The sequence below is a fragment of the Cnephaeus nilssonii genome (genome assembly GCF_951640355.1).
Source record: "Cnephaeus nilssonii genome assembly, chromosome: 5".
NCBI classification, from domain to species: Eukaryota; Metazoa; Chordata; class Mammalia; order Chiroptera; family Vespertilionidae; genus Cnephaeus; species Cnephaeus nilssonii.
The window spans coordinates 88,168,319-88,183,274 of NC_137076.1; the positions used below are offsets into that span (position 1 = coordinate 88,168,319).

The following is a 14,956-nucleotide window of genomic DNA, read 5'->3' on the forward strand; positions in this document are numbered from 1 at the left end:
GCCTGACAGTTTAACCACTAAATTATCCCACCAATAAAGTGCTATTTAGAGACTGCACTTTTCTTTTTCTTAATCTTGGTCCTGAATTTCTAGATTTTCCTTCTTGTTTTTTTTCAGAGTTGACCTGATCAACCCTGGTCCCAAAGCTTCAGAGCTTAAAGGCAGAGCACGGGGCAAACCTTCATTACTGGCTGCAGCAAGACCCATGAGAGCAATTCTCCCAGCTCCAGCTAATGTGGGCCGCGGCAGCAGCATGGGACTGCCCAGGGCCAGGCAGGCCTTTCCCCTGAGCGGTAAGGAGTGGGACAGACCTGGGAGGAGGGGCTGTCTAATGGGAAGGGGACAGGAGCGGGGGGGGGGGGGGGGGGGGCGGGTTGAGAATAGAGATGAGAGACTTAGGGAGACAGAATGCACTTAAGTTACTAGTTTGGCTCCTGGTTGTCCCAGATAAGACTCCCTCTGTGAGGACTTGTGGCCTGAAGCCAAGCACGCTGAAGCAGCTGGGCCAGCCCATCCAACAGCCATCTAACTCTGGTGAGGTGAAGGTAAGATGCATTCCCTTCCCTAAGGAGGAGCTGTTGCTCCAAGAACAGGGGTTCCATTTAGTGTCCTAAAGACCTATGCCAAAAGCAGGCCCTTATTCTTACACTGGTGGACCTCTGGGAGGAGGTTTAGCATAAATGAGTTACTGCTTTTTAGTTAATTTCTTTCCTTGTTTTCAAATAAATGTCTGTTTTAAAACTATCTAGAAATAATTGAAAACTTAGAAAAACACTTGCACGAGTAAAAATTAGCAAAAACACAGAGCACTCCTGTACTCGTTACCCAGTCACCTATTGATAACGTATTAGTCCATTTGGCTTTATAATGTACTCGTGTGTCCTCCCATATATGTGTATTTATAAAATATACATAAGTTATGGCTATATGGCCTTTTACTTCTTAATGCTTCAGTATGTGTTTCCTAAGAATAAGGATATTCTGTTACTGAAACACTGATACAGTATTCCAGTCCTGTCAGTTTTATTCAATTATGTCCTTTATAGCATGTTTCTACTCGAGTACAGGATCCAGTCTAAGATTAGATATTGTGTTTAGTTGTCATGTCTCTTTAGCCTCCTTTAAAAAAATGAATGCCTGGTTCTAGAAAATACAGAAAATTCAGGTAAGGCAGAAAGAAAATAAGTCCCTTGAGATTCTGCCACCCAGAACGAACTACTATTAACAGTCCAGTGTGTGCTCCTTTAGCCTTCAAGTCATTTCGGCACTAGTGTATGTATACTTTTTTAATACAAGTTTTTAAACTAAAAAAATATAGCTCTTACTCTGTGTACTGGTTTGTAGCCAGTTCAGTCCGATTTAACAATATATAGTTACTTAAGATTTCCGAGGTGTCAAAATTCCAAGCACATTTATTCTTAGATTTATTTTTTAGTTCCTTTGCCATATGTGGCTAGAATAGTAATAATCAAAATTCCCTTAATCAGCATTGTTCACCAGACTGCTTTTTAACCAAGATCCTCAATAGGAAACACATTTTTACATCACAGCCCACTAAACATACATACAGCCACACATTAAAAGTTTAATGAAGCAATGCCCTTAATTGTTCGCAGTCACTTAGGTGTTTTCCATTTCTTTTTTCAAAGTGCTAATTTTAGCTCATTAAATTTCACAACCCCTCAGTGGATTATGGCTTATAGCTTGAAAACCCTGTCATGAACCAAATTGAAACAGGAAAATTGGTCTACCATCTCCCTTGCCATGTGCACTGTTGGGTAACTTCCTTTGTCTGATGGTTCTGAATTTGCCACAACAAAAATATCAACTGGCTTTTACTTTGAAAGCTAACCTGCTTGTCATCCAGGTGTTGTCAGCACTGAGAGCACCACTTTGTAGATTTCCAGCCCTTAGATTCGTCCCTTTACTTTGTAAACTTCTAGTCTTCTCTGTAAATAGCTTTCTTTGGTTTAAAAAATCGTTATTTGTTAAAATAAGCCCTTTTTCTAGTCTTAAACTTTAAATACATGAAATTTTTTGTTCCTTAAATCAACTTAATTTCAGTATTACAAAATACTTTTAATTTAGAATGCTTTCTTCATCTTTTCTTTTTTAATTACATAAGTAGCATCTACATTCAGTATAGAACATTTGACATTTTATAGTGGTAAAAGGGAAACAATCATGATATTCTCTCACCCCCAGTACTTTAGTGAATAATCCTTCAGATTTCTTTCTATGCCAATATTATTCAACCACATAGCTATTATATGCTTCTTTTCACTTGATAGTATTTGTAAATCTGATGCATAGTGTTTCTAATGTGCAGTGTTAGAAGCTGCACAGAAGAGCGTGGCAGTCTTTGAACCTGCTCATTTGGAGCATGGCTCTGCACATTTCCTTGGGAACTATTTCCTCAAGCTGTTTTCAAACACAGGACCTCAGGAGTTTGAGGTTCAGACACACTAAATAATTTGTTCTGATCCACAGATACCAAATGGCTTGGCCAATAGGACGTCTCAGTTGAAAGTTGTAGAAGTCAAGCCTGATATGTTTCCTCCATATAAGTACAGCTGTACTGTCACACTGGTAAGTGCAGCCAGGAGATGGGTTGACCCAGAGGTGGTTTGATTTTGTGGTTTAGAGTGAGTAGAAGTCTGGTGGGTGGGAAGTAGTGGTAGTCAGGAGTGAAAGGAGGGTCAGGGATAGATCATTGATTCTGAAACCCTGTCACTAATATAAATGATAGCTCCTGGGCGAATCAGCTAGATTTGTTTTTCCCAGGAGAGATCTATAAAGCTGAGATCAGGGTATCTCACTGAAAGTAGTTGGAGATGAGAATCTAGTCCAGTTTAGCATTCAGCAATCTTTGGACCTTTTAGCCTCAAAAGTGTGTTCCATATACAAGTTTGGGAAATGAATTCTTCCTCCCCAAAATAGAATCACATTCAATCCTAGTATCTTAAAGGGTTTGAAAAGTACTTTAGTAAAGCAACTTATTTTGTTTAGCCTGGCATTTCCCACCAAGGTTTTCCCTTTCCCTCTTTTTTATATTTAACATAACACAGATGTGTGACTCTGGGGTCATTCTTTTGGAGGGTGAGCATTGTGGAACAGTGGAATAAACACTTGATGCTTAAAAATCCTAGTCCAGAAGTGGATCTGGCTCTGCTGCTAGCATGCTCTCTGTCCTTAGGCAAGGCTCTTTCCTCCTCTGGTCCTCAGTTTTTATTGTCTCTAACGTGCTACGTTGGTTTCTCTTGCTCTTAACATTCTCTAATTTTGTTGATCCTTATGATGTCAACCAGCCAAATACCTTTGACAGGTTCTCTGGCTAAGTTGAGTAAGATACATAACTTTTGATAGAGCAGCTACATTTTTATAAATTCTTACCGGATAAAGAGTCGTTCACTCAAAAAAAGATGTATTGAGCACCTGCTCTGTGCCAGGCTTTGTACTGGTGATTCAATAGTGAACAAGACAGCACAGGATGGTAGGTTAGTACGTAGTCTGGCCTGATCTTTAAGGAGAATGTGTCTCTTATCCCGAGATCTCAGTTTTCTTTTTCCAAAGGCTTAATTATTACCTTCTGCATGCCATGCATATTCTCATCACCCGCTCCTTTTGGCTACAGTTGGCCACTCTGGTTACCATCTGGTGAAAACGGCCCAGGACTGACCCTCTCTTGACTGATTAGATAGCATCTTGTCATAGGAGACTAAATGCTAGAGCTTTTAGCTTCCGTATTTTAGAAGTTACAATTTGTATTTAGGAAGGGCTGGAAGTCTTTAGTACACCACAATCTCTTACACTCTTCATTAGAACAGGCCTGTTTCATTCTGCCAGTTGCCTGAGCCTTGGAGGCATTTGAATCTCTGACCTTTGACAGTCAACTCACTTGATTGACAGCAGGAGAAGGACTTGACCAAATTATACAGGCTGTATTAAGAGTAAAGGGGAAACTGCAGAAAAGGGATCTTGCTTCAAGCCTCTTTGGAAATTAGTCTAAATCTGGTTTTGCATTTGCCACTTTCTTCTCTAATTTATTGATAGCTGGTCATCCTGGTTCTTGGCTCTGTCCAGGTATAACTCAATTTTTGAAGAATTGAACATTGGTCTTACTTTTTTAGGATTTGGGCCTGGCTACATCAAGAGGCCGGGGAAAGTGCAAGAATCCCTCTTGTAGTTATGTCTACACCAACCGGCATAAACCACGGATTTGCCCCAGTTGTGGTTTTAACCTTGCCAAAGACCGGACTGAGAAAACCACCAAGGCTCTCGTGAGTTCCTTCCCCAAACACATCCCTTGGCCTTGGGTTGGGCTCTGTTAATGAACCTATTTTAGTAGAAATAAAAGGATTCCTTAGTACATGATAGTACCTAGAACACCAGAACTGGAAACAAGTTATAGGTTCTGAACCTGGGCAAGTGCCTTCTCTGTGGACCTCCTTACCATTGCCAGGGTGAGGGGATTGACCAGATACCTTGATCTCTGAGACCCTTCTGGCCCCACGAACCAAAGAGAATGGTAACACAGGCCTTAAATAGGATTCATAAGAAGAGATGGAAAGATTACATTCTTTTAGCTCTGAGGTCTGATAGAGGGCCTGTTAATGATATTTTAGTAATTAGAGAATGCCAACCCTAAGACTGGATTAGATTGCTGCCTCTTATGTTCCTTGCAGAGCTTTGACTAATCACAAAGCTTTACTTCTAGCAGCTTTGTTAGCAAGCCTACTCTCTGAAGTTAAATCAAACTATTTGAGTAATAAAACACTTGGTATCCTTAGGGCTTGCTTTTTATTATTAGAACCAAGAAAAAATGGGCTTTTTCAGAGGTCTTGTGAATTTCCATATGTGAGTTTTCTTAAGTGAACAGAAAGTGACAACATCTTTGGCAGCAAATAGAATGACTAGGATGAGAGTAATTAGAGGAATGTCAACTGATCTGCCTTGCAGGGGAAGGATGACACATGGTCAGGGTCTGAGTTGGAGCCTGGCCACTCCACATCTAAGCTGGGTCTTGCAAAATGGGCAGGATTTGGATGGAAGGGGTAGGCGTGCTGTTCTCACGGACAAGCATGAGCAAAAGTGAAGAGACAGAGAGTTGGTGGGTGTTCACTTGGCCAGAAGAGAGGGTGTATGGGGAGGAGTATGAAAAATAGCCTGGAAAGGCACGTCAGGGCCCTATCATGGAAGATCTTTAATGCTAGACTGGGCAGTGTGTCTTTTAGTCCTGGGGTCCCACTGAATGTCCTTGAGCCAGAGAGAGGCCCAGAAGAAGGTTAGGTGAGGAGGGATACCTGTATGGATAGAACTGAGAAGTGGATAGAATTGCTTCAGGCTTCAAGGTTTCTTTGCATATGGGGAGGGGCCTTTCTAGCAGGCGAGTCTCATCCCCTTGTCTCTAGGTCTGTTTCTGTGCTTGGGGTGGTATTCTGAGGTTACTGTCTTTGTGAGAAAGGGAAGTGGAACTAAAGTCTGTGGACGTTCATGGCTTAGTGGAAAAAAAAACACTGGGACTAGGAGCCAAGAGACCCTGAGCTGGAAGCTTTTGTTTTCCCCATCAATAAAGCAAGGTGGCAAGGTGTATTAGATTTGGGCATTTTATTCTCAGGGCCATGAGCCCTAGGGAAGAATCAGAATTGAGCATCAAGCAATGTATAACCCCCTGAAATAGCATGTAAATGGCTCCACAGTTTCCATCACATTCTGCTGTTCCACTGGTGCCCTCTGCTGGCAGCGAGCTTTCTTCCCGAATTCTCAATGTATTTACTTGTTCCTCTTCATTAGCGTTGATCACACCCTGTCTTGACTCCCTCTTTTAATTCCTTGTGAGACTAGAATCTCCTTTAGGCCAAGTATATCTGTTTCCCCTGTACCTTCTAACCCTGGAGCTTGCGTACACAATACAATAATGTATTGATCAGTAACTATGGGATGGAATTGCATTCTGTGTCGGTAGACGCTCTGAACATTCCTTTCTCTTTCTATAGTTATTGGTTTGCAGCATGGAAGTGGGTGTTGGTCTCTAGGTCTTGGATGATGAGGTCATTTAACTTTCCAGGTCAGGCAGGAATTGTCTAGGGACCTCTTGCCAGTTTATGTCAAATTCCACTCTGATTTATGTTCTTCTGCCTTTGATTAGCTGACTATGCCAAGAACCCTCATCTTCAGCCATTCCCTTACCCTCCAAAATCCTTAATTTTAGGAGAAATAAATGTCATTATGGTTTTCCACAACATAAAACATACATAGGTCAGAAAGTTAGGAACGTGGCGTGTATTGCTCTTTGGAGCCTCCTGGCAGCCATACATTTCCTATGCAATTTTTCTTGGACTGTAAGATTGCAACATCTTTGGCTGGAACAGTTCTCATTCCTTTCCACCTTCCAACTGTGGCTCAGAGCCAAAGGATAGTATTCCTGCCAACTTATAGGCCAGCCTATGGTTCAACATAGTGATGACGGGGAACACACACCTCCCAGGGCAACGCATTTCTAGTGTTACTCAGCTCTTAATTCATTCTTTCAGGCATTTCATATACTGAATACCTACCATGGGTCAGGCTTTTGGAGATACAAAGCTGAGTAGGACATAGTCCCTTCGCTTAAGGAGCTTATGCTCTAGTGCAGGCGAAAGATAAGGAACCAAACTATTATAGACAGTGAGACGGGTTGTTACAGGATGTAGAGCTAATAGAAAGCTTCTTTTATTAAGCACATAACTTCTATAAAGCAATGTATACTATGTCCAGCAACTATGAATTAATATCTTTTGTGTACTCTGACCTCATGCAGGTATTGGGACTTAGTAAATAAGCAGGGACCCTATACTCACTGAAGAGCGGGGACAGTGGTTTACCAGCTGTGAGACAGTGCATTCTGCAATAAAGGAATGGACTCTGGGAGCACGGAGAAGGGAGTATTCAGGCTGCATTGGCACAAGGAACCTAATGAACATTTCAGAACCTTGTTCCTGGAAGCCTCTGATTATATATAAAGTCCTCTTATACCTAGAAGCCACAAAGCATTAAAGATAAACTAGAGGCCCCGTGCATGGATTCGTGCACTGGTGGGGGTCCCTCGGCCTGGCCTGCGCCCTCTCGCAATCCAGGACCCCTTGGGAGATGTCGGAGGCCGGGGCATGGATTCTGCCCGATCCCCGCAGGCCAGGCCAAGGGACCCTGTGCACCGGGCCTCTAGTATGAATATAAGATCTTTGGTTAATCTCTTCCTGGCCTCCCCCTAACCTCTTCCTCTGAGATTCATTAGTCTGTTTCATGTCTCCATGCCTGTGCATTGAGCATCTGCCCTCTGGTGGTCAGTGCACATCATAGGTACTGGTCAAATGGTCGCTTAGGCTTTTATATGTATAGATAGATACTTTAGTATGGATATTTGTTTATATATGAAAACTACCATTCATAGAGTTTTCATTGCATCCCAGGCACAGTACTAAGTGCTTTACTTACAATATCTTCTTTACTCTGTACAACTACTCTAGGAGATTACTAGTATTTTGATCCTCCATTTCACAAGGAAATTAAAGCTTAGAAAGATTAAGTAAGTTGCTTTGGGTCACACTTGTACAGTTGTTAAGTAGCATAAGCAGAACTGAAGACCAGCCTGTTATCCTCCAAATCCCCTACCTGATGAATGTGAGCTGACACTTGAAACCTTTACTAAGAGGTGTATTGTGTATAGTTTTTCATTTTATTGATAGAGAAACTGAGTGCCAGAGGGAGAAAGCTCCTGCCATAAGTCACAAGTGAGTTATTAGCTGAGCTGGTTAGGAACCTATGTTTCCCACCTCTGTCACTCACAGCCTCTCCTGATGTAGCCCACAGCTGGCCTTGCCCTGGGTGCTTGGTGATCAATCCACTCTCTTCCCAGGAGGCAAGCTCAGCACTCCCAGATGGGCTGAGTGTCACAGAGCCCCTGAGCGCGGCCCAGAGGGAGATCCAACGCCAGTCCACGTTGCAGCTGCTCCGCAAAGTCCTGCAGATTCCTGAGAATGAGTCTGAGCTGGCCGAGGTCTTTGCCTTGATTCACGAACTCAACAGCTCTCGACTCATTCTGTCCAGCGTCAGTGAGGAGACAGTCACCATCGAGCAAACCTCTTGGTCAAATTATTATGAGTCTCCATCCACGCAGTGCCTTCTCTGTGGCAGCCCATTATTCAAAGGGGAACAAAAGTAAGCAGCCCTTTCACATTTCCTGCCCCTAACTGCCCCGTGTCACTTGGCCTGTACAAACAACTTTCTTCAAACAATGTTCAAGCTCTAACCTTTGAACATGTTATTCTCTGTGTTTCTTAGGTTTCCCTTACTTTTCCAATTGCTAATTAATAATAATAATTAGTAGTCATCTATTATTTCCATTGAAAAATGCCTAAAAGTTATTGTCACCAATTTAAGATTTAGTTTACATCTGGACTGCCCAGCATAATGCTTGGATTTGGGAGTTCAGTGGGATTGGTTAAATTGGGTAACAAATTGAGAATTATAATAAATTTGAGGATGGTTCCACAGACCAGGTTCCAACAAAGTGGAACACTCACCTAGAAAAACTTGGGGCACAAGCTCTAGCACCTTCATTTTCCTATTGCAGTAAAGTCTTGAGAATTTTGCTATTCATCTCTGAGTCTTGGAGACTGATTAATTATTAAGAGGTTGATATTCCTTCTGTTTTTGTTGGTGATGTTTTGGGTACTAGCTCCCCAGCTGGGCCCCAAGAGTGCTGGCTGATGACAGCCAACCGGCTGCAGGTGGTGACTGCCCAGGTGAAGATGTGTCTGAATCCCCATTGTCTGGCCCTGCATAGCTTCATGGACATCTATACAGGTGGGTGCCAGCCTTTCTTCCCTCAGTGGGCCCCCAAAGCAGGTTTGAGAACAGCCCCTGGGGTCAGACTCTGGTCCTGTGAGCCCTAGACCTTCTCTCAGATGGGGATTTTTCCTCCTGGATGTCTCAGCCCCAGTATACGTGTATCTCTCAAGTGTTAGGATTATCCAGGATTTTTAAAAAAATATACTTTTATTGATTTAAGAGAGGATGGGAGATGGAGAGAGAGAGATAGAAACATCAATGATGAGAGAGAATCATTGATCTGCTTCCTCCTGCACACCCCCTATTGGGGATCAAGCCCATAATCCAGGCATGTGCCCTGACTGGGAATTGAACCGTGACCTCCCAGTTCATAGGTCGACCCTCAACAACTGAGCCACTCCAGCCGAGCTCAGGATCTTTAAGCAAAATTACTTTTTAAATAATATATCGTGATTATAGAAAAACTGGAAAATGCTGACAAGTAGAAAGAGGAAACTGAAAATCAGTATTAATACTACCATGAGATAAACACTTAACATTATGCCCTCTAACTCCAGGTATGTTATTCATCACTGCAGAATATAAGAAAGTGTGGAAGGATTTATAGGTTTATAGCTTTTCTTCCAACAAAAATGTGGTTGTGCTGGATGTTGCTTTGGAATGTGCTTTTTAAAATTTAGCAGTACATCATTGGCATCTTCTTGTGCCAGGAAGTGGAGAAATACATGGCCATTTTAAAGAAATGGCACTCCAACTTAGAGTCCTCTTTATAATTAAATCTTTGTGTACACAGCCTTATTTCCCTAGGGCAAATGCTCAAAAGTGAAATTGCTGCGTATTCACCCATTTCTCCTCTGTTCATCAACATCAAACATTTATTCAATATTCATTATGTACCAACCATTGTGAGAATTTGAATCTTGAGTTTTATATGTAGAATTGGGTGCTGAAGATTAAAAAGTATTTGTTATTCTGTCTTCAGAACCTTATGGTGCCTGATTTTGAATTCATACTTTCAGTGTCTTGCATTGCCAGATTGAGTTTGTACTATTTTATGCTCTTGCCCACAATTAAAAGAATGCCATTTCCCTGCATTCTGTCTAGGCCAGTAGTACCTTAGGAATATATATGTATATGTATATGTATATGTATATGTATATGTATATGTATATGTATATGTATATATTTCTAATTTTAACTTTATTTTAAAATTTACTTCGTTATTGTATAGTTATGAGTCGTGACAAATGCACTGAGTTGTGTAACTGCCACCCCAATCAGTATACACTGAGTGGCCAGATTATGATGATATCTGAACACATAATAATCTGGCCACTCAGTATATATATATATATGTATATGTGTGTGTGTGTGTGTGTGTGTGTGTGTGTGTGTGTGTGTGTGTGTATTAGAGGCCCGGTGCATGAATTCATGCATGGGTGGGGTCCAGCCAGCCTGGCCAGGGGGAGGGGACATGGGCAGTTGGCTAGCCTGCCTGCTGGTTGAACTCCTGGTCGAGGGGACAATTTACATATTAGCCTTTTATTATATAGGATATACACTGAGTGGCCAGATTATTATGCGTTCAGAGATCATAATAATCTGGCCACTCAGTGTATAGAACAGTTTCATCATCCCAAAATACTGTCTTCTACTTTCTCTTTGTGATCAAGCCCATTCTTTACCCCTAACATCTAGCAACCATTTGATATGCTCTTCATCTCTATAGTTGCATCTTTCCAGAATGTCATAAATCCAATCATAGAATGTAGAATTTCTAGTCTGATTACCAAGCATAAGGCATTTTAGCCACTCATATTTTCTAATGTGTCAATAGTTTTTTTCCTTTTTATTGTTGAGTAGTTTTGCATTGTAAGCAGTACCACAATTTATCTGTTCACTCATTGCAGTTGAAGGACATTTGGATTGTTACCAGGTTTTGGCAGTTATGAATAGAGCTGCAATAAACATTCATGGGCAGGCTTTTGTGTGAACATAAATTTTCGTTTCTTTTTGGTAAATACCTAGGAGTCAGATTATTGCTGGGCTATATGGTAAATGTATATTTAATTTTATAAGAACTTTCCAAACCATTTACCTGATTATATGTATGTACCATTTTGCATGCGCTCCAACTATGGCTGAGAGTTCTGGTTTGCTCCACTTGCCAGCACTTGGTATTGTCTATATTTTGTTTGTTTTTGTATTTTAACCATTCTAATAGGTATGTGAGTGGTATTTCATTGTGGTTTTAATTTGAATTGACTTGATGACTAATGTTGATGATATTTTCATGGGTTTTATTTGCCATTTGTATTTGTTCTTTGGTGAAGTATCTGCTTGATCTTTAGCCCATTGAATTGGGTTGTTCATTTTCTTCCTGTTTAGTTTTGAGAGTTCTTTGTATGTTCTGGATACAAGTCCTTTGCCAGATAAGTGATTTGCAGATATTTTCTTAGGATCTTTGGCTTTTCTTTTCATTCTCTTAACAGAATCTTTCACAGACCAAACATTCTTAATTATGATAAAGACCAATTCATCAAAATTTTTGTTGTTTTATTTTATCAATTTTTTTCTTTTAGTGATTTGAGAGAGAGAGGAAGGGAGAGAGAGAAACATCGATCAGTTGCCTCCTGTATGCATCCTGACTGGGGATGGAACCCGCATCCTAAGTATGTTCCCTGACCGGGAATTGAACCTGCACTATTTTGGTGCACAGGATGATGCTCCAACCAACTGAGCCACCAGGCCAGGGATAGAAATATGTTTTTGATGTTCTATCTAAGATTTCTTTACCTGGGTGAGAGTCATAAATATTTTCTTCTAATAGTTTTATAATTTTGTGGTTTACATTTAGGTCTGTGAATTAATATTTGTAAAAAGTGTGAGGCTCAGATCGAGTTCATTTTTGTTTTGGCCTGTGGATCTCCAATACCATCATTTGTTGAAAAGTAGTACTTTCTTCAATGAATTACCTTCATTTCTTTGTTGAAATCAACTCTTCATATACATATGGGTCTATTTATGCATTCTATTCTGTTCCATTTCTTTATGTTGTTTACTAGAGGCCTGGTGCATGAAATTTGTGCATGGGAGGGGGTGTCCCTCAGCCCAGCCTGCATCCTCTTGAATCTGGGACCCCTTGGGGGATGTCCGACTGCCAATTCAGGCCTAAACCAGCAGTTGGACTCCCTCTCACAGGATCACTGGCTCCTAACCACTCACCTGCCTGCCTGCCTAATGCCCCCAATTGCCCTCCCCTGCCGGCCTGATCTTGCCCCCAACTGCCCTCCCCTGCTGGCCTGATCGCCCCTAACCCCCTGCCAACCTGATCTCGCCCCTAACTTCCTGCCAGCCTGATCTCGCCCCTAACTGCCTCTGCCTCAGCCCCCACCACCATGGCTTTGTCCGGAAGATGGCCGGTTGACCCAGTCTAATTAGCATATTACCCTTTTATTAGTATAGATTCTTTTGTCCCTATCACACTCTCTTGATTACTATGTATAAAGAGGTAATATGCAAATTAGCCGGGACACCGTAACAGTCATGACCACTCAGTAGGAGGCTGCGCGCGCAGGTGGGCGGGAGGGGACTGCTGCATGGTGAGGCAAGCTACGGGTGGCTCAGGCCTGCAGAGAGCAGGGTCTGCCAGCTGCCACCACAGTGAGCAGGCCCACAGAGAGTAGGGCAGAGCAGGGCCTGCCTGCCAGTCAGCCGCAGTGGCAGCGAGCAGGCAGGCCCGCAGAAAGCAGAGAACAGGGTCTGCCAGCCGGGGTGCACCAGCAGTCCCGCCTCTGTGCGTGAGCTGCAGAGGAAACACCTTTTCTGACCGCTCATTGGCTAAGCTCCCGGTATACCACTTGCAGTGTTCTTGGTAACTTGCGTCATAAGAATCCAAGAAGGTGATCTAGGGTTTTTCCACCTCACTCCTGGAGGAAAAAATGAAGGTCTACTGCTGGAGGGGCTAAGAAATGTCATATCCTGCCCTAGCCGGTTTGGTTCAGTGGATAGAGCCTCGGCCTGCTGACCGCAGGGTCCAGGTTCGATTCTGATTCAGGGCATGTACCTAGGTTGCAGGATCCTCCCTGGCCGGGGCACAGGTCAGGGCTCATGCAGGAGGCAACCAATCGAAGTGTCCCTCTCACATTGATGTTTCTGTCTTTCCCGCTCTCTTCCACGCTCTCTAAAAATCAATGGAAAAATATCCTAAGGTGAGGGTAAAAAAAGAAAGAAAATATGAAAGAGACATCTTGAAATGCCTAAAGAAAGTTGTCATTTTTTCTTGGTGAAGGGACTGGAGTCCGTGTTGATGAAAACATCTTGGTGGCTGTGGCAGCCAGCAGTGGCAGCAACAGCGGGGTGATGGGGGCGGCGCCTTCCCGTGATCAGCCCTGTTGCCTCCTGCAGAGGGAGGCCAGACTGTGGCTTAGGCCCGAGTGGGCCTAAGCCATTAGTAGGACATCCCCTGAGGACTCCCAGATTGGAGAAGGTGCAGGTCAGGCTGAGGGACTCCCCTCCCCCGTGCACTAATTTCGTGCATTGGGCCTCTAGTTTCAATATAAACTTAAGAATCAGCTTGTTAGTGTCTACAGAATCTTGCTGGAATTTTAATTGGGATTGTATTGAATCTATACATCAATTTGGGGAAGTTTGACATGATTAAAAAGTATTAATTGTCCCATTTATGAACATGGTCTGCCTCTCTGTTTTATTGGGTTTTCTTTTATTTTTTTTTTTATCAGTGTTTTATACTTTTCAGCATATAGGTCCGCACATGTTTTGTTAGATTTATTTTTTTAAAATATGTTTTTATTGATTTCAGAGAGGAAGGGAGAGGGAGAGAGAGATAGAAACATCAATTATGAGAATTACCGATCAGCTGCCTCCTGCACGCCCCCCACTGGGGACCGAGCCCGCAACTCAGGCATGTGCCCTCAACCAGAATCAAACCTGGGACCCTTCAGTCCACAGGCCGATGCTCTATCCACTGAGCCAAACCAGCCGGGGCTAGATTTATACCCAAGTGTTTTTTGTAGTAACTTTTTATAGATTATTATAGTTTTTAAAATTTATCAATTTAATAGGTAAAAGCTGGTATATAGTTTCTTAATTTCTTTGATTACTAAGAAGATTGTCTGTCTTTTGTGTGTGTTTTCTGTTTTCTCCTCCATGAATTTCTCTTGTGAATATTTTCATTCTGTTTTGGGTTATTTTGTTGACAGAACTCTTCTTCAGTTTATCAGTTATCCTTTTTTTATTTTAATTGGTTCAAGTCTAACTTTATTATTTTTTTTTAATCTTTATTGTTGAAAGTATTACACATGTCCCCTTTTCCCCCATTGACCCCCTCCAGCCCAGCCCCCCCTCTCCCCCACCCCCACCCCAGGCCTTCAGCACCCTATTGTCTCTGTCCATGGGTTATGTATATATGCATACAAGGTCTTTGATTGATTACCTCCCACCCATCCACTCACCCTCACTTTCCCTCTGAGATTCCTCATTATCTGTTGTCTTTAAAATTGTATTTTTTTTGCTTTTTGTTTTAATTTTTATGTAATCATTGTTTTGATCTTTTTTATGGCTTCAAAATGTATCATGCTTAGAAAGGGGGGAAAAGGGGACATGAGTAATACTTTCCCCATTTCTTATACAAGCATATATTCCATAGTATGCTTTTGTGCATTATGTATTGTGCAAATGTAAAATCACCCTCTTTTATTTGTCTTAAACTGACTGCATTTAAATTTCTCTGAGTCTTTTAACTCAAAATTTGGGTGGTTTTTTAGCCTGTTTCACATTCTGTACACATCCCTGGGTTAAAAGATACCCCTGGTCTTTCCCCACGGTGCAGCTGTGCGAGGTCGTGAGGACTGAACTGGGTGGTAGGAAGATGTTTCTTTTTTTTCTTGTGTTATTTTATTATTTGCTTTTTTCATTTAATATTGTATTATGGACAACTTCATGTCATAGCATTTAGGTCTACCTTATTCTTTGTAATGATGCAGAGTTTGCTATTTTATAAATGCACCATAGTTTATTTAACTGTTCCCCGATTGGGCTTTTAGTTCCCAGTTTTTTGCCATTGTGGATGATGTTATAGTGACTTTCCCTGTTGCCTTTTCTTAAT

General features: G+C 41.9%; 1 protein-coding gene across 3 annotated transcripts in view; it reads left to right on the plus strand.

Moving 5' to 3' along the window:
• Positions 1 to 14,956, plus strand: part of HMGXB3 (HMG-box containing 3) — a 44,364-nt gene that overhangs the window by 17,908 nt on the left and 11,500 nt on the right. For 2 of the 3 annotated variants that reach the window (XM_079770955.1, XM_079770956.1), the window contains 6 exons: positions 118 to 293; positions 448 to 545; positions 2,491 to 2,589; positions 4,131 to 4,280; positions 7,895 to 8,196; positions 8,717 to 8,844. In XM_079770955.1, coding sequence (XP_079627081.1) covers positions 118 to 293; positions 448 to 545; positions 2,491 to 2,589; positions 4,131 to 4,280; positions 7,895 to 8,196; positions 8,717 to 8,844 — 953 coding nt within the window. The remainder of the gene's footprint in view (positions 1 to 117; positions 294 to 447; positions 546 to 2,490; positions 2,590 to 4,130; positions 4,281 to 7,894; positions 8,197 to 8,716; positions 8,845 to 14,956) is intronic. The other variant, XM_079770957.1, reaches the window with a different exon arrangement.